Source organism: Malus sylvestris, chromosome 13 (assembly GCF_916048215.2).
Source record: "Malus sylvestris chromosome 13, drMalSylv7.2, whole genome shotgun sequence".
In the NCBI taxonomy this organism is placed as follows: domain Eukaryota; kingdom Viridiplantae; phylum Streptophyta; class Magnoliopsida; order Rosales; family Rosaceae; genus Malus; species Malus sylvestris.
In genome coordinates, this window is record NC_062272.1 from 7,374,639 (window position 1) to 7,391,661 (window position 17,023).

The following is a 17,023-nucleotide window of genomic DNA, read 5'->3' on the forward strand; positions in this document are numbered from 1 at the left end:
TGACAAAGATGAATATAACCGTTAACCGATGGAAAATCCGTTACCCAATGAGTATGGTTATGGATAATACCCGATGGTTAATTTGTGGTTATGAATATAATTAGTTTTCGTGGTTATGGGGATGGATATAATATTTCTGTCCCCAAATTTGAACCGTTGCCATCTCTATTTTTGGGACATTTAGATCTGGATCCAAAAAATCAATTAGGTTAAGTCCATTATTATCTTTTCTCTATTTTTTTTTATACTCATATTATATTTTGTAAAAATATTAGAGATAAATTAAAATATTCTAATTTCAATAAATCTGCTTAATATCTTTTAACAAAAAACTAATATAGTAATACAAATCCATCCACAGAACATACGACCATAGCTCCAATAACAAATATACGAATGTATATTATACATATAACTGAGATATGAAACCTTACTAAAATGTACAAAAACATAGTATACTTACAAGCAAGACAAATTAATATGTGATTGGTTGATTATAAAAAAGAATTGTCATATAGGTAGATGCATACAATTAACTTATGGTATAAGTTGATTATAAAATTTTAGAGTAGTAGGAAAAACAAAAATAACATGAAAAAAAGAAGAAGAAATAATTAAAGAGATAATTAGAAAAAAAATTTAATTTGTCTAATAAAATGTAATCATTAAAGAGATAATTATTGACAATAAAATAAGGAAAACTAATGAAAAAGACTTGAAAACTTTGAGTTTTAATGATAAGGACAAAATAAAGGATAAAATGAATAGTACCAGGATTATCTTTTTAGGGTAAAAATGTGATTTTTCGTTAAAATGAATAATACCGAAAGATTTTTGTTAAAGTTCCCAATAAAATAAGGCCTAAACTTAAAGAATTAGACTTATTTTAATAAATTCGAGTATTCTTAATATTGGGTTAAAAAATTGTAAATTATAGAGTAATGCTATTCATACCATGTTTTTATACCACATTTCTATATCACTTTAGGTGGCATTTGATGTGAATAGCCACATCATTTGAAAAATTTGCAAAACCCAATGAAAAGAAAGAGAAAGACTCCTCGTATACCACAATTATCATTTAATTAACTAGTTTTTCTTAATTATTAGTTTATTAAATAATGAACTAAATTTAAAAATCTGATTAATTCAAATGATGTAGCTGTCCACATCAAATGCCACATGCTATAAAAATAGGGAACTTTAACGAAAAGTACCCGGTACTGTTCACTTTAACGAAAAACCACATTTTTACACTAAAAAGTCAATCATGGTACTATTCACTTTACCCTTTATTTTGTCCTTATCATTAAAACTCAAAAGTTTTCAAACCCTTTTCATTAGTTTTCCTATAAAAATATGCTACAAAAATATGATATTTACTCTAACTTGTATCAACTTTCCTAATCCAAAAAAGTGAGAGAAACTAACGTGAACCACCCTGACCGTTAAGTTATCCGGCGCCAAAGATTCGTTGGTTCCCTCTCGTCAAAAAATCCAAAGAAGCCATTTTTTAAAATTTTGGAGACACTCTGAAGCTATATAATCTCATTCGAGCTGTAAGTCCCCACGCTACCCCTCCCACTTCAATCTTAACTCTTCCTCCTTCCTTTAACTTTTTCCCAATGGAGAGTAGCTTCTCTTCTCCCCGAAACGATACTTTTCCTGCTGGCCTCCGGGTCCTCGTCGTCGACGACGATCCCACTTGGCTTAAGATCTTAGAAAAGATGCTCAAGAAGTGCTCCTACGAAGGTTATTTCACGCTATCTCAGTTTTCTCACTGTTCCTCTGTTTCGATCACTCTTTAAAGTTCCAACTTTGTTGTTTTTTCCTTCTCTATTTTCTGGAAATTTATAGTTTTCCTGAATGTTTTGGTGTTTTTGGAGATGGATTTTTTGAGTTGTGGGTTAATTTTGGTGGTTCTTACTTATTAGTGGAATTTTGATCATATTTGGTAATTTAACCACTGTGTTTGTTGAAAGCAAGGATTTTTAATCTTCCCAGAAGCAGCAGTTTAGTTATCGATTTTTCGATTTAAGTAAACGGATAAGCAGAATGATCAGGGTTTACTTGAGATAGAGTATTTGATTGTCTTTACAGGCTGCTATGCAGGAGGATAATGATAATGTGTTTCCGTTAATTAGTTAGTTTAATCAAATGGCAAATACTTTATTCTGTATCGAATATAAACACGTAAAGGTGATTGATTTCAGATAACTGGAGTATTCTTTGGTGCCTCTGGTAGTGTACTTATAGAATTATTTCCTTTTCTTTTTGATGTTTGTTTCAACTACACTAATCAAAGACCATTTTTAGTCTATTTATGATCCTTGCTCAATAAATTTTCGTGGTACTTCATATGGGGAACTGAAGTAGTTACTTTGGTTATGTTGGGGGATATTCTCATGTATGATTACTTGTATATGATCTAAACAAGTATAGAAGTCTTCCATTATTCATGTAGAAAAGGAAATCCGTTTGTCTTACAGGATTTTATTTTTGTCCGACTGTCAGACACGATGCTTTGGCCAGTCTGATAATATAATCAGCTATCGAATGATAACAGCATCCATTAATTTTCATTATTTCTGAAGTTTTTTCCCTCCCTTTTTTGTCTGTGTTTCAGTGACTACATGTGGTTTGGCAAGAGATGCTTTGCACTTGCTTCGCCAAAAGAAAGATGGATATGACATTGTTATCAGTGATGTGAACATGCCTGACATGGATGGTTTTAGACTTCTTGAGCATGTAGGACTTGAGATGGATCTTCCAGTTATTAGTCAGTACTCTGCCGTTGACCAATAAAGCTTTGTCTTCAAAAGAAAAGCGTCTGTCACCACTTAATTCTGACATATCATATCCGTTTTACCTGTGCAGTGATGTCTGTTGATGGAGAAACGAGTAGGGTTATGAAAGGAGTTCAACATGGAGCATGTGATTATCTTCTTAAGCCGATAAGAATGAAAGAACTGCGCAATATATGGCAGCATGTCTTTAGAAAGAAGATACATGAGATAAGAGACATTGAGAGTCATGAAAGCTTCGAGGGTATTCAGCTTATAAGAAGTGGATCAGATCAGTATGATGAGGGCTACTTTCTTAGCGCAGATGACCTCACTTCATCGAGAAAAAGAAAGGATGTCGATAACAAATACGATGACAAAGACTTTGCTGATTTATCATCTACAAAAAAGGCTAGAGTTGTTTGGTCTGTAGATCTTCATCAGAAATTTGTAAAAGCAGTACATCAGATTGGATTTGACAGTATGTAAATTTCTTGCTTATGAAGCTAGGTTTTTGGATCAGCATCATGAACTATTAGTCTGAATACATTTTGTGTTCCTTTTCAATAATATCGCCACCAACTTTATTATGTTTCTACAGAGCGATGATGTGTAATGTCTGTTTGGCAGAAGTTGGTCCGAAGAAAATACTTGACCTGATGAACGTGCCTTGGTTGACAAGAGAAAATGTCGCTAGCCACTTGCAGGTAAATACCTCACCTTTAAGTACTTTTCCTGATAACATCGGAAACTTTTATGTAGTGGGATTTGTACACCGCAATACTTTCATTACGGTAACATACCTGGCAATCGATAATTTCCTTACGCAATAATGTATGATATATATATATATATATATATATTATATGCATATATGTATATAATATGTATACACACACACAAGTATAGTGACAACATAAATTGCTCCCATTTCCTTGATCTCAGTCGGATTTGTCAAATTTACTGACACATGTACGAGGAATTATAGTTCATAATGCTTATCACTGAAGTAATTGAACTCATAGTCTCTCCTGTAACAAAATGGCTAATAAAAGCTAAAGTGTAATAGATAATATGGTTACATGGCATGAGTATTCTCACCGAAAAAGTTCATGTGCAGAAGTACCGGCTCTACTTGAGTAGGCTGCAAAAAGAGAATGAACTTAAATCTTCTTGTGGGGGGATGAAGCATTCCGATTATTCCTCAAAAGATGCTCACGGAAGTTTTGGCCTTCAGAACTCGATCAGCATTCAACAAAGTGATGTTGCACATGGCAGCTTCAAAGTTTCTGGCAATAGCTTAGTTTCCCAGAGAGTGGGTACGAAGAGCCACGAGAGTGACATAGAAGGGATTGTTTCAGAGCCTGTGGCAGAACCTAAGAAAGGTTCGAACGGAAATATTCCTGATTCTCAGAAGACCAGGAGTCCACAGATGGACTTCAATAATTCTTATGCGGAAACCAAAAAGGGTTTGATTGGCAATGTTCCTGATTCTCAGAAGATTAGGACTCCGCAGGTGCGTCCCAGTCATTCACTTGCATCGGTGGAATCTGAAGTAAACTTCACAGAATTTGAATCCTCTATTCCAACAAAGTATTCTAGGAATGAAATTCAATTGAATAAAAAGCAGAAGGCACTTATTCAGTTAAATAGTGGATTCAACAAGCCACCACTGCCCGGTCCACACAGCCATTTCCAAGTTGATCGAGTACAATCAATTCCTTCCAGTAGTTCAAGACCTTCTATCGCGGAGGAAGTTGTAACTGGCCCTGCTAAGAGTAAGCCTTCATATTCTGAGTACATAAATATTCAGGGTAGCCATGTAAGTCCAACAATAAGCACGGCAGACTCCTTTCCTGATCAAATCAAGAGCTGTGTGGTAAACCATCAAGTTTCTGAGGCCGTTTCCACTAGTACAGCAAACATGGAGTACCAGGGCTTCAACTTGAACTGCATTACTGATTTGGAATCCGCCCAAAGGAACCTAATCGTGGAAAGTGCATCACCTTTTGCTTCTTTGGATGACGGCTTTCAAATTTGTTGGTATCAAGGTGATTGCTATGGCATGAATCTCAGACTTCAAAATATAGAGTTCCCGGAGTACAATGATCCTGCACTTGTTTCTGAAGTTCCCGCTCACTTGTATGATGCATTGAGATTTGATTATCCATGTGAGCCATCAGAATATTCTGTCATAGGTCAAGGTCTATTCATATCATGAACTGCCCCTGCGCGGCACTGTTCTTTTGCGCAACTTCAACGAAGAATGATCCGTTGCTATTTCCGTTTTGATAAGCCAGTATAAGTTGAATATCTGTTATATCTCTGACCGGTTTGGATTTGAATGTCGAAATGTGTATCACGAGTGATGGAAAACCATAGCATAATAAGCATTCTTCTTTAAATTTGATGAGATGTGCACTAGATTTCTTGTATCTATACGCATGTGGAGAATCCATGCCAGAATGGTTTTTTGTTAAGTCTGTACCTCTGCATAAAACTCATCGTTCTCTCCCCGCAAGTTATGAAACGAGAAATTTAATGAACAAAATGGAAAAAATATCGAGAAATAATTCGAAAAGGAGAAGAAAGAAGAAGCTGTGTACATGGAGCAACCAAAATATGTAATCATTCCTAACTTTTGTATATTGATCTATTTGCAGTCACCCAAAAGAACAAAAGAAGCACCGTAGAAATGAAAGATAAACCCTACAAAATTTCACTTCTAACAGAAAGACCTCAACAAAATGCCCCCGTTCCCCGAAAGAAAACCATACTATCCTCGCATGTTAATTTTCTTTCCCCATATTTTGTATTACAGAGAGTAGTTGTGGCCCTTCTGGGTGGTAACCGGACTTTTCTTTTTCTTTTCGATCAGAGGGTGTCAACCGGCTGAGTCAATCAATCTCCATGCATATCCCTAAGCTAGACACCCTCAACTCTGGATATTGGGAGGAGAATTCTCGTGAGCATTCTTTTTTGAAAGAGAAGGCACCATTCGATTTGTGCTCAAATTGTATTTTTGTGTGACACACTTGGAGCTGTGAGAATTGACAAAAGGTCGAGAGCTTGAGTCCAGAATTTTGCTGACGGTAGAGTGCCTCCCAAGTTTGGGTGACCGAGACTGTGACGGAGGAATCTGCAAGACATTTATGTCCACCATTCATAAAAAAGAAAACATTTAGAGGGATAAAATGGAAAATGTTCCGAGGGGAGAGTAGCAGTCTTCATTGCCTCAGAAACTAAAATTGCAGTAGAAACTTTCCAAAGACAAGACTACTGAAAGCATTCAGTGCATGCTCTAATACATATACAAAGTTCGGAAGAAAATGTGTGTACCTTGTTCAAGTGATTACTTGGCAATTGTGGTCCCGAGGAGAGAACTTGGTTTAGTTTCGCTTTTAAGGCAGTGCTCTGGTGCAGTTTATTAACATCACCCACTGCTTTTTCCTGCATAACATTTTCTTTCTTTTAAGTATACTTATAAATGTTTGATAATGATACACGGGTACAGAATATTACAGGATTCAACTCGCATTGCCCTGTCACACATGTTTTATGCGACTTGCTCTGATAGCAAAACTCGAATGAGAAGAAACCCCTTATCTAAATGCATAAGATCAAAGGAAAGTTATTTTGTAAAAAATACCAAGATTTTTCATAAGAAACTAACCCTTTTATTAGATCTCAGTTGCAACAGCTTATGTTCAGCCTCCTTGGCAATTTTCTTCTCTTCCAGCCTCTGATAGAACTGGTGCAGGAAAAGAAAGAGAAATTTCTCTTAGCAAAGAAACCCACAAATACTTAATGAACCATGGTACGATAAGGAAGGAACTAAAAATATAATAATCGATCGAGTCTTGCCTCTTTACGCTTTTCTGCTCTTTCTTCACTCTTCAATCTAAAAGGACATGATACAATAGGGGGTCGTGGTTTACTTCCGTTTGCAGTAGAAGATTGGCTACCAAACAATCAGTTATTTAGAATAATCCATAGCCATAAGTTATGAAAGCATTGGTAGTTCCTTTTAAATCTAGTCCAATAACCATTTTAGTCCAATAATCTAGAACATTATACGAATACAAGTTCATAGAGTTTGTTAAGTAATTAAAAAAAATAACAGAAAAAGAGTTATTAGTTCCTGAAAAATAAAATGAAAATAAATAAAACATATAGCCATGTCAGTAGCAAAGTCCTTACTCTTTTGAGGAGGATATCCATTTCCCTTCTCCAATTGGTCCAGCTACTGACTTATTCAGTAATGTTTTTGCCCTAGAAGCAATATAATCGATCGCATAAGTTAAAGTACTCAATGCATGATAAATAGCACAAATCGTAAGGGAGTATGTAATGGACTGAGACTCTGAGACATTAGCGAACATATGAGAAGAAAGCAGAATACCTTCTATCTTTGGACCATGGGTCTACTGAAGACTGCATTAATACCCCGCCAACAGATGCCTGAAGTTGGCAAATAAAACTAGGTGTCACATTAGACACAAATCATATGAATGAAGAATAAATAATAAGATTAAATGGTAAGAATTCGTACCCTAATAGCAGTTCGTCGATGAGAAGCCGGATCATTTATGGAGATATTAAGTTTAGTCATATTACTTCTCGAATTTCTGGTCTTCTCAACAACTGGTGAAGTTCTTTTACTGGTTTCATTTTCGCCCACATGAGAAGTGAAGTGCATTGACATGTGGAGAGATTTTGCAGTCAAACTGCTCTTGTCAACTAAGTCTGATGAAACCTTCTTACCCATTTGAGTGGCATTTTTCCCGTTTATGGTTTGCACACGAATTGCTTGTTTGGCAGGAGACGGTGGCACCTTGGGTGCTCTACCTTTAGTGGATAACCTTGGGGAAGAGTTCATCAATCTTTTCTTGCTCATTGAAGCAAGATTCTCCTCACCGGAAGCTTCCAGGAGGATCTGTGAGATGACAACAGTTAGTGTGGTGAGAAAAGTTGGTCAAGCAATTGCAACTTACTTAAAACAGGACAAAGCCCAACAATTTACCGTATTTGGCATCTTCTCTTCTAGGGTGGCAACAATCTCATTTTGGTCTTTGCCATTTTTAAACTGGTTTGATATTTCAACGTGAATAGGATTTTCCAAATTAACACTTTCTTCAATCACCGCTTCTGATCCGTCCACCTTGGTGATATCCAATTGATTCCCTTCAACATTTTGATTATGGCTATTCACATCAGCTGAGTATACTTCTACCTCAGAATATGGAGCAACATTTTCCTGTTCTTTATCAACAACCATCTGGCTCCCTGCATTTGCCGGTTCTATGTCCATGGAGGAGCTCTCACAATTTCCGTACACAGTTACCGATGATGCTGTAACATTACAGGCATCAGCATTTGTCACCTCAAGCAAGGCTGCTGCTTTCTCGGCAGCTTTTTTCTTGTAATGAGCTTCAAAATAAGCCTTCTTCAGAGCAACAGAGCCGGGCTTGGAGAACTTCTCGACTTCTTCTAAGTATCGATTGTGGGAAAATGCTGACCATTTCTCCCAAGCAAGAGGTTCTGACATATACCTACCGAAGGAGATTGATTCTCCTAGGCAGTGAAGGGGGTCACCCTGCAATGCAAAGCACATCACAATTTCCTCAGTGAATTCCAAAATCCGACTCGTAAAAATGTAACCAAATCATACAAGTCCATCCAAACACAAAATTCAATAATTCCAACAAGAAACTAGAGAGATACCCATATCATTTAAACCACCATGAATAAGCTCACTGCGTTAATGTAATCCCAAAAGAATGTGATGCACAAGCTAAAGAACTTTAACATGAAAACGAAACTGGTTAAAAGTCTCTCTCTCTCTCTCTCTCTCTCTCTCTCTCTCTCTCTCTCCCCTCTCTCTCACTCCCTCTCCTCTCTCTCACTATAATAACGCAAGATTAGGAACAAACCAAACGAACCAAGAACAGAAGACATCCATTGGAAAACCGCCTACTACAACACTACGCGCACTTTATCCCCTAACAATAACAAAAGGAATAGCTCTAACAAAACCATCTTAATCCACACCACATTAACCAAAGTTCTCATTTTCCCACTATTTCTCAGCAGCCAAACAAACCACTATGCGATTAAAACAAGCCAATCGGATCAAGACCCATTAAAGCTTTCGAGAAAACAAGAAAAACCCATGAATCGAAAAACTTCAAGAGTCAAAGAAATGGGAAAATCTGCAGAAGGACGACTGACCTCTTTGACTTCAGGGGAACACTCAGAAGGGTCGGATAATGAGCTCATCAGGCAGGCCGATTCACCCATTTCAGTGTTCTTGCTTTCTCTGGGAAAATCCTTCCAATTGGGGTCGTTTATATGGCTAGAAATTTGAATTGTGAATTGCAATTCAAGAAAGGCGCCTTATTGGGTCCATTCCATGTTTGGTTATACAATTTTTACCCCCAAAAAATGTGCAGAAAAATAAGCTTTTTTAGAGAGAGAGAAGGGGAGCGTGGGGTTTTGTTTGCCTTTAAAGCTTGGGTTTCTAGTTTCCTTGATGATTTTCTTAGATGGAGATGGAGATGGAGATGGAGATGTCTCTCCTTTTTTTTTTTTAATTCTTGGAAATTTATTTATTATTTATTCGTTAAAATGGATCAAGGGCCTCAACGTTCATATACTGGAGTGTGATATGGGACCCATTAATTGGAAAATTAAAACTTTATTTCCAACGTCTATTTCCTTTTTTGTTGATTGACCAAATAAAAGTTCCTCTTTTTGTTAATGATGGAGAGAGTTTGAGCCACGGATCCTTTGTTTGCAGAAAGTTTGAGCCATGGCTCCTCTGCATGTTGCGTCGACCCTTTTATTTTATTTTCGCAAACACTTACTAAAATTTCAATTATTTAGAGAATTTAACACTTTAAGTTATTAACTAATGTGGATAAAGTTTGCATCTTTTTCTTCAATCGTAGATAGTACTGGAGTCGTACCAAAAATGAATCGAACTAATGAGTAAAATGGCACTTTACTGTAACAGACTGCAAATCAAACTATATATTGTTTGATCATTTACATGTACTGAAAAAATTGAAAATTTTGGTACCATGTAAACGGTTCATTATTTTGTTACGTAGAGATAACTAAATGTTTTGTGGTTTGATTGATTGTTTGTTGTTGTAAATATGACTTTAAATAATGATTACAAAAATGAACGATTATGATTATAAAATTTGTGCAATGAAACCACGCTAATCGCAAGGGGAAGACCTTTCCCATGCAATGGATGCAAGTATATATGTTCATACTTTCATGTAAATGTTGGTTTAAAATGATAATATTATTTGTATCACATTTACTAATCACTTCTCAAAATAGAGATGTATCCATTGATATGCGTGAGACTTACATAGTTACGTGTACTCAAGCAGTATTTGACAATGTGATCAACAATGGGATCCAGTTAAAAATATAAATGATATAGAATTTTTGTTGGGAAATTGTTTAACACTTTTCTTTTAGAGTGGAATTTACACATTCATTTTTACTTCCCACACACGTTTTTTTAACCGTCGAATTGAACGAATTGAAGAAGAAGATCAATACCAAAAATTAACAAAAAGTATATGAGAAGTAAAATAAATGTGTTGATAGCACCACCCTAGATTTTAGTCTCTTCCTTTCCTTTGGCATGCAAAGCTTGCTTCTATTCATTACGACAAGTCATTTATCTTATGGTGCGTTTACTAAGGGGAGTGGGACAATAGGAAGGACAATGATTGTTTGCACTCCCACTTTCGGTACTCTCTTGTGCCTCCTGTTTTGTGTGGTCACAGTTAAGTCACGTCAATATTTTATATTGTTTTTTTATAAAAATAATAAGACAAAAATGAATAGTAATATAAAATGTTGACGTGGTTTAATCGTGACCACACAAACAGAAGGGCATGGGACGGCAGACAATCCTTATCCATGTGAATTGCACTCCTCCCAGGTTATTCAAGTGTTTACCAACACTTGAGGGAATGAAATGCATGTGGGACCCATCTAATATGGGGAATCAGACTCCCAACATACCCGGCATCAATCTCTCGAACAATAGATGGGATTTGAATTCCGGGAGAAAGTCTCTATCTGGAATCTCTTTTTTCTACCCAAAATACCCTTACCTCGTCTCCCTTCCACCTCTTTCTCTGCTTCTTTGTCTCTGCGGGCACGGGCAGTGACCAATATCAAAGGAGAAGAAAATCAGAGGGAAAGAAGAAGAAGAAGATGGAGAAAAGAGATGTAGAAGCTGAAAAGAATTGCAGAATGGGATGCGGTGTGGTCTTCACGAGAAAGAAAAAACAATTGGCGGATGGGGAAGAAGAATCAGAAGAGAACAAGAAGAAGAATCATAAGGAAGCAAGAAGAAGAATGGGAGACTGAAAAGAGTTGGGCTGGCCGAAAAGAATTGGGCGATGGGGTGCAATTTGGGCTTTCAGGAGAAAGAAAAATAATTGAGGGATGGAGAAGCGAGCAAGGAGGGCTCTCAATTGGTTTTTTTAATATCAACTACACAAATATCTTTTTGACATTTAAAAAAAAAAATGATAAATTGTACAAATTCTTTGTAAAGCATTTTTCTCAAAGTTTTTTTTTAAAAAAAAAAAATTTATAAAAAATATAAAAAACTATATACTTGGAATATGAATAATTTAGTAATTACATTAGTTTTCACTCCGATTCATGTATTTAAGTAAAAAACTTATATAAATAAATATGATTTCTACTCCGATTTCAAGAAATTTTAGTAAACAATTTCAATAGAAATCTGATTATGACTCCACCCTATTTCAATTCCTCTTTAATCTAATTCATTATCAATTCAATTCCTCTCATTTTGATTAGACGAGATTCCACGAGTACTGTAAGTTTAAAAATGTAAACCAGTAAATGCCAAAATGCCAATTTTCCAAACGATGCCGTTTTTTATTCGCCACCGAGTCTCTCTCAGATTTTTCCTTATCCAGGAACATTTCTGGACTTCTCCAGAACGGTCAGCTTCTGAATGTGTCTTCCTCCTTCCATCTTGTTCCAGAAATGTCTACACTTTCCTTTAAATATTGGAAAACCTGGATGCTCTCCTCAAGTTTTATTTCAATCACTTCACTTTCTTATCTAGATTTCTTACCTACCAAATAGATCCCCACAACTCCATTAATATACTGACCAATAAACGAAACCCAACATTTGAGAGTACCAAAATGGCTCAGGCCGTATCCAATGTCAGCCCCTTTTTCCCACTGTCATCTGTGAAAACCAGAAATGTGCGATACCCTGTTTTCTCAAAACAAATTAATGGTGGCGGATGTTTTAGCCACATTAGTAAGAACAGCCTTAAGGCCATGGCAGGCGATGCAAGAGACAACCTTGACCACATGCAGAGGGCCACCAAGCTCCAACAACAGCAGGCCCAGCCTAGAAAGAGAGCTGCCCCAGCGCCGCCCATCGGTAAGTTCGAATTCCCACTAAAAAGTTTTAACTTTGAAGCTTTAGGACTGCTTTGGTTGTTCGTAAGCGCTTCTGCTAGTAGTGTTTTCATTGGAAACGCGTTGAAAGTGTCTGTCAGGGAACTTGAGTCAAATTCTTTTTGGTGACCCTTTTACTCTTTCAGAAACACGGTCTCAAACATGTCCTAGAATTGAATAGTTTAAGAAACAAAATTGAAATTTGGCAGGGTTGTGGGACCGGTTTCCAACGGCCAAGACGGTGCAGCAGATGATGGAGACGATGGAGGGTCTGATGGACGACCCGTTTGCCTACTCCGGCGGGTACAGGACGCCAGTCCCGAGCGAGACGGGCGGGTACAGCAGGGGAAGGGCGCCGTGGGAGATCAAAGAAGGTGAGGATGCTTACAAGGTGAGATTCGACATGCCCGGGATGACAAAAGAGGACGTCAAGGTGTGGGTGGAGGAGAAAATGCTGGTTGTGAAGGCCGAGAAGGCGGTCAAGAAGACGGAAAATGGGGCGGTGGTGGAAGAAAACGGGGAGGAGTGGTCAGCCAAGAGCTATGGGAGGTACAGCAGTAGAATAGCGTTGCCGGAGAATATTCAGTTTGAGAAGATTAAGGCTGAGGTTAAAGATGGGGTCTTGTACATTACCATTCCAAAGGCGTCCATGACTTCCAAGATTTTGGACATCAACGTTTGTTGAGTGATGTCATGGCCTCTTTCTTTTCGTTGTTCAAAGGCTTCCATGACTTTCCGGTAATTGAGATCACTTGTTCATAGGGATTTTGAGTATTTCCAATATGGTGCATGCTTTTCCAGTTAAATGACCTCGAACTTCTTGAACCTGAAACAAAGACGGAAACAAAGCCTAAGCATATTGCATTCCTTCAAATGATGTCATGTGACCGAAGAATTTCTTAGAACTAAGACAAGACTGAACCTGTCCACTCACTGCTCTTTGTGAAATCAGTACCAACAAGCAGACTAGACGACTGTATTGGAAGACTCTGAAGTTCTGCGACGCGTTTTGTTCATTTTACAACCATGGAATCTGAAACTAAATTAAAATCCAGAAAACTAATTCTACATAATAAAACTAGATGCAACTGGAGAAATCGTATGTACTTAAAAAATCATCAATATTCGGAAATTATAAGAGCAGCAAAGCAAAGAAATTGACCTAAAAGGGAGAACCTTTAGAAATGGTTTCACCTATCCTTTCACCGCTAGGTCATGAAAAAACTGTTGTCCACTTGTCCCGATGCCAGAGGAGGTTGTTACAGTACTTGATGTGAGGAAAGAAGATCATCATCATCATCATCATAAGTTTCAAAATTGACAATGTTTTATAACAAGCAAAAGCTCAAGTTTGAAAATTTAAAATTTTTTTTTAATTTTTTTGTAGGCTAAAATGTCAAAATAATCCTTGTGTTTACATGTTTGATTAATTTAGTCCTCGTGTTTTCAATCTGGTTGATTTAGTCCTTATGTTTTAAACCGTTACCCAATTTGATCAATTTCGTTAATTTACTGTTAAATATTTCATTTTAAATTATTAAAAAGCCTATTTATTTAAGGAATATGAAAACTCAATGTAAAACTAAAAAATAAAGTAAAACAAAAGTTCAGATTAAAAACTCAAGGCAACATCTCCAACCACGAACGTGCAGTGGGGGAGGGAGATCCACAGGAGGAGAAGGGGTGTAGATCGATGCTACGAAGGTGGTGGACGCGGAGATGACTCATATTAGGGTCGTATGGGATTAACACTGGTGCATGGGAGTGGAGAGCAACAAACGTCGATGTATCGTTAGAGAAATGACGCAGAATTGGATGGCAGGTCGGAGACCGTGGGGGTCAAATTTTTTCAGAGAGAGATAGGATGGTTGGTTATGGGGCTATCCATGGTGGTTGCTTTGATTTTCTTAATTTTATTATTTATTTTTATTTTTATTTTTTATTTTTATCAATTTGAAACATGTTTGTAACGTTGGTAATTGGATGGAAAAAGGAGCACATTGACTAACCGAGTTAAACACAGGGTTTAAATTGACAGAATTGAAAACACAGGGACTATGTTGGTCGGAAGGCTAAAACACAAGGATCATTTGAACATTTAAGTGCTCTTTTATTACAAACAATACTATGTACTAAACTACATTAAGGAAAATGGAGAGTTTGAACTCAAAGTAAATTAAATAGGAAGACACTAGCAATCTACCACTTGCATCTTAATATGCGTTTTAGCCCGCAATTAGGTACTTTTACGTGTATAAGCGCGAATTTCCAAAGAACCAACTTGTTGCGAGTACTTTTACTTATGAATACGAGATATAAGTGTGGAATAGGCTAAATAAATTTATACTGGCAAAGACATAATTCTGTTTAATTGACAGAGAGATCTATGACCAAAACCCTGTGTCAGCTCTTTACCCTGTTGGAAGGAACCATTAATTAGGCATGTAAAGTGATAGGTAATCGTTGTTTTCGCTACGTGAGAGGGAATGGGACTGATGCGGGAAGCCTTAGGTTCGAATGTTGCCTGACAATAACAAGAAAGCCTTTCGACAACTACAGTTGAGAAACCAAAAACTTATCAAATGTATCGTGTGCATATGACTCACTTTCCCTGTTCTTCGGTTTTTCCTTCTGATTCTTGAGACTCGGATAAGTTTAGCGTCGTCAGCTTGCCAAACGATTCCTTTGCATCCCCAAAAAAATCCTTCACCTTGTCAAATGTCGTTTTGAGCTTGTCTTTTGTTGGTAGCTGAAAATTGAGTTCAGAAGCAAACGATATTAAAGCAAAAGGTAATCAAACAAGAAGATTTGATTTCAACTGTAGTGTATGTATAGATACCACCAAATTTCCTATCAGAAGAAACGAAGCCCTCTAGTTCAGGCCATGAAGCTTGTGCCGACTGAATGTCTAATACGGTAATACCTTATAATCTCATGACAAAGACGATGGAGTAGGCGAATTACCTCAATTACATCCGAGGTAGAAAGTGCTGCTCTCATATTACCGTTTTCCTACACGATTGCCACAGAACAGACTTAGGCACTGAACAGTTTTAAGCATTTTAGTGGTGGTGAGAAAAGAATAAAATCATCTACAAATGAGCTTTTACTTAATGTAGAGGTTATAAGAGCATTACGACAATTTTGTAGCCATATCTAAAATCAGTAGCTGACCGCAAAACTCGGTACTGCTTAAATGCTGTCTTCTGTATTTCCTTCTCATCCTGTTGAAATAAAAACGAAACAAGAATTTATACAATTGAGAATATGAAGCCACTTGCGAAAAATGTTTAATCACCATACAAAACGCATTTGGTTACTAAACGTAAAAGCAGAACATCAAGCAACGAGAGAATAAAGCTGCTCGAAAAATGTTTAACCACCATACAATTCGCATTTGGTTACTAAAAAAGCAGATCATGTCCCTAACCCGCAATTAATCAACAATGTTGGACCATCTCCACCACAAGGATTAATCAACATGTCCCTAACCCTCGATTAATAAACATATACCTAAACCGCAATTAATTAACATTTCTGTGTCTATACAGATTACAGAGAAGCATCCGAGCTTGTCTGTAATCTGTATGGACACAGAAATGTTGGACTCTCTTGACATGAACACAAAAACAGCTTGTTTAATAAGCCGCAACAAGCATGGACAATGTAAATTTTGATTGAGCAAGTAACAAATTATATGCAACTAATTCAATAACAAAGAACAAAACTCACTCTGTAAATAACTGCAGCAAGATTTCTAGCAAGTGTATCTTTGTATATATATTTCCCCAGAAAGTTATCTTTTGCGGCAATCATGATTTTAGCCGTTGTACCACCTGATATCACACTAAGTGGGTACCATAGGTAAACCTGTCCAAGCAACAAACATGTGAATTAAAAGAAACAGAGGAGAGAGAGCCAGGGGGAGACAGGGGGGGGGGAGAGAGAACAAACATTGGCCATTCGGATAAAGACGACGAAGCGAGGGTTGCCGTCGTCTTCAATCTTGGGCATGGCAGGAGGCGGAGGCCTCTTGGGTTGAAACTGGCGGGCCATCATTCCCCTTTTGCCCTTTGATTCAACCACCAGCGCGCGGCGGACCTGCCTTTGCTCAGCCGCTTTCTGGGTCGTCGTCTTTGTGGAAACCAATGAGTGCCTGACCAGACCATCTTCGTGGGTCCTCGAGCTCGACAATGGAAGCCGAACCGCTGCGTTTAGAGACAAACCCACCTCCATTTTTCACTTGGGTTTTTGCAGAGTCCTGGATTTCTCAGTGTGTGTGAGCGAGAAAAGGAAGCCGTCGGCGTTGGGACTATCCGAGGAGGGACTCTTATCCACACGTCGTTATTTTGTCCGAGGGAATGGAATTTTTGGTGAGGTCTAGAGAGACCAGAGAGCAGCTTGGAATGGGAACTGTTACTCGCCAGCCATACACGTGGCAGATCACGATGGAGCTGCTGATGGCTATGTATTGTTGGCCGTTTATTTTGCCACGATGGTCCATTGAATACATGTGTTTGCGTCATAGCCTCAAACATTCATCTCACACTTATAATAAATGACTTCTTTGGTACATGGTGTTTATGTTCAATAATATAATATTATGTTTTTTAACTTTTATCATTCAAGAAAGTTAAATTTAAAATAGATTACATATTAATTATAGTTCCTTAATGTATCTTTAGTTCAAAATAATCAATGTGCATTTTATATAAATTTATTAATAAACAAATTTTAATTTAAACTTTTGACCAA

The 17,023-nt window shown here is 37.3% G+C and overlaps 4 protein-coding genes across 7 annotated transcripts; 2 read left to right on the top strand and 2 right to left on the bottom strand.

Moving 5' to 3' along the window:
- Nucleotides 1–1,441: 1,441 nt before the first annotated feature.
- LOC126597708 (two-component response regulator ARR11) lies at nucleotides 1,442–5,218 on the top strand. 3 transcript variants are annotated; one of them, XM_050264517.1, is made up of 5 exons: nucleotides 1,442–1,752; nucleotides 2,627–2,779; nucleotides 2,878–3,264; nucleotides 3,414–3,490; nucleotides 3,904–5,218. In XM_050264517.1, the coding sequence occupies exons 1-5, from the start codon at nucleotides 1,626–1,628 to the stop codon at nucleotides 5,002–5,004; spliced, it is 1,845 nt and encodes a 614-aa protein (XP_050120474.1). In that variant the 5' UTR covers nucleotides 1,442–1,625; the 3' UTR covers nucleotides 5,005–5,218. The 3 variants fall into 3 exon arrangements, with proteins under 3 accessions (XP_050120474.1, XP_050120475.1, XP_050120476.1); XM_050264518.1 differs by having other exon boundaries at nucleotides 3,417–3,490; XM_050264519.1 differs by lacking the exon at nucleotides 1,442–1,752 and having other exon boundaries at nucleotides 2,625–2,748.
- Nucleotides 5,219–5,386: 168 nt separating this feature from the next.
- On the bottom strand, nucleotides 5,387–9,400 carry LOC126597709 (protein WVD2-like 7). The gene is made up of 9 exons (XM_050264520.1): nucleotides 9,015–9,400; nucleotides 7,807–8,379; nucleotides 7,336–7,719; nucleotides 7,186–7,244; nucleotides 6,984–7,055; nucleotides 6,648–6,744; nucleotides 6,457–6,534; nucleotides 6,123–6,233; nucleotides 5,387–5,922 (listed from the first exon to the last, which is right to left on the bottom strand). Exons 1-9 carry the CDS (start codon nucleotides 9,081–9,083, stop codon nucleotides 5,719–5,721), a joined length of 1,647 nt encoding a protein of 548 aa, XP_050120477.1. The 5' UTR covers nucleotides 9,084–9,400; the 3' UTR covers nucleotides 5,387–5,718.
- Nucleotides 9,401–11,822: 2,422 nt separating this feature from the next.
- On the top strand, nucleotides 11,823–13,033 carry LOC126597035 (small heat shock protein, chloroplastic-like). The gene is made up of 2 exons (XM_050263790.1): nucleotides 11,823–12,251; nucleotides 12,478–13,033. The coding sequence occupies exons 1-2, from the start codon at nucleotides 12,005–12,007 to the stop codon at nucleotides 12,951–12,953; spliced, it is 723 nt and encodes a 240-aa protein (XP_050119747.1). The 5' UTR covers nucleotides 11,823–12,004; the 3' UTR covers nucleotides 12,954–13,033.
- Nucleotides 13,034–14,584: 1,551 nt separating this feature from the next.
- LOC126597034 (protein HHL1, chloroplastic) lies at nucleotides 14,585–16,643 on the bottom strand. 2 transcript variants are annotated; one of them, XM_050263789.1, is made up of 6 exons: nucleotides 16,223–16,643; nucleotides 16,001–16,138; nucleotides 15,406–15,492; nucleotides 15,233–15,280; nucleotides 14,875–15,017; nucleotides 14,585–14,684 (listed from the first exon to the last, which is right to left on the bottom strand). In XM_050263789.1, the coding sequence occupies exons 1-6, from the start codon at nucleotides 16,502–16,504 to the stop codon at nucleotides 14,672–14,674; spliced, it is 711 nt and encodes a 236-aa protein (XP_050119746.1). In that variant the 5' UTR covers nucleotides 16,505–16,643; the 3' UTR covers nucleotides 14,585–14,671. The 2 variants fall into 2 exon arrangements, with proteins under 2 accessions (XP_050119746.1, XP_050119745.1); XM_050263788.1 differs by having other exon boundaries at nucleotides 14,585–14,792.
- Nucleotides 16,644–17,023: the final 380 nt, after the last annotated feature.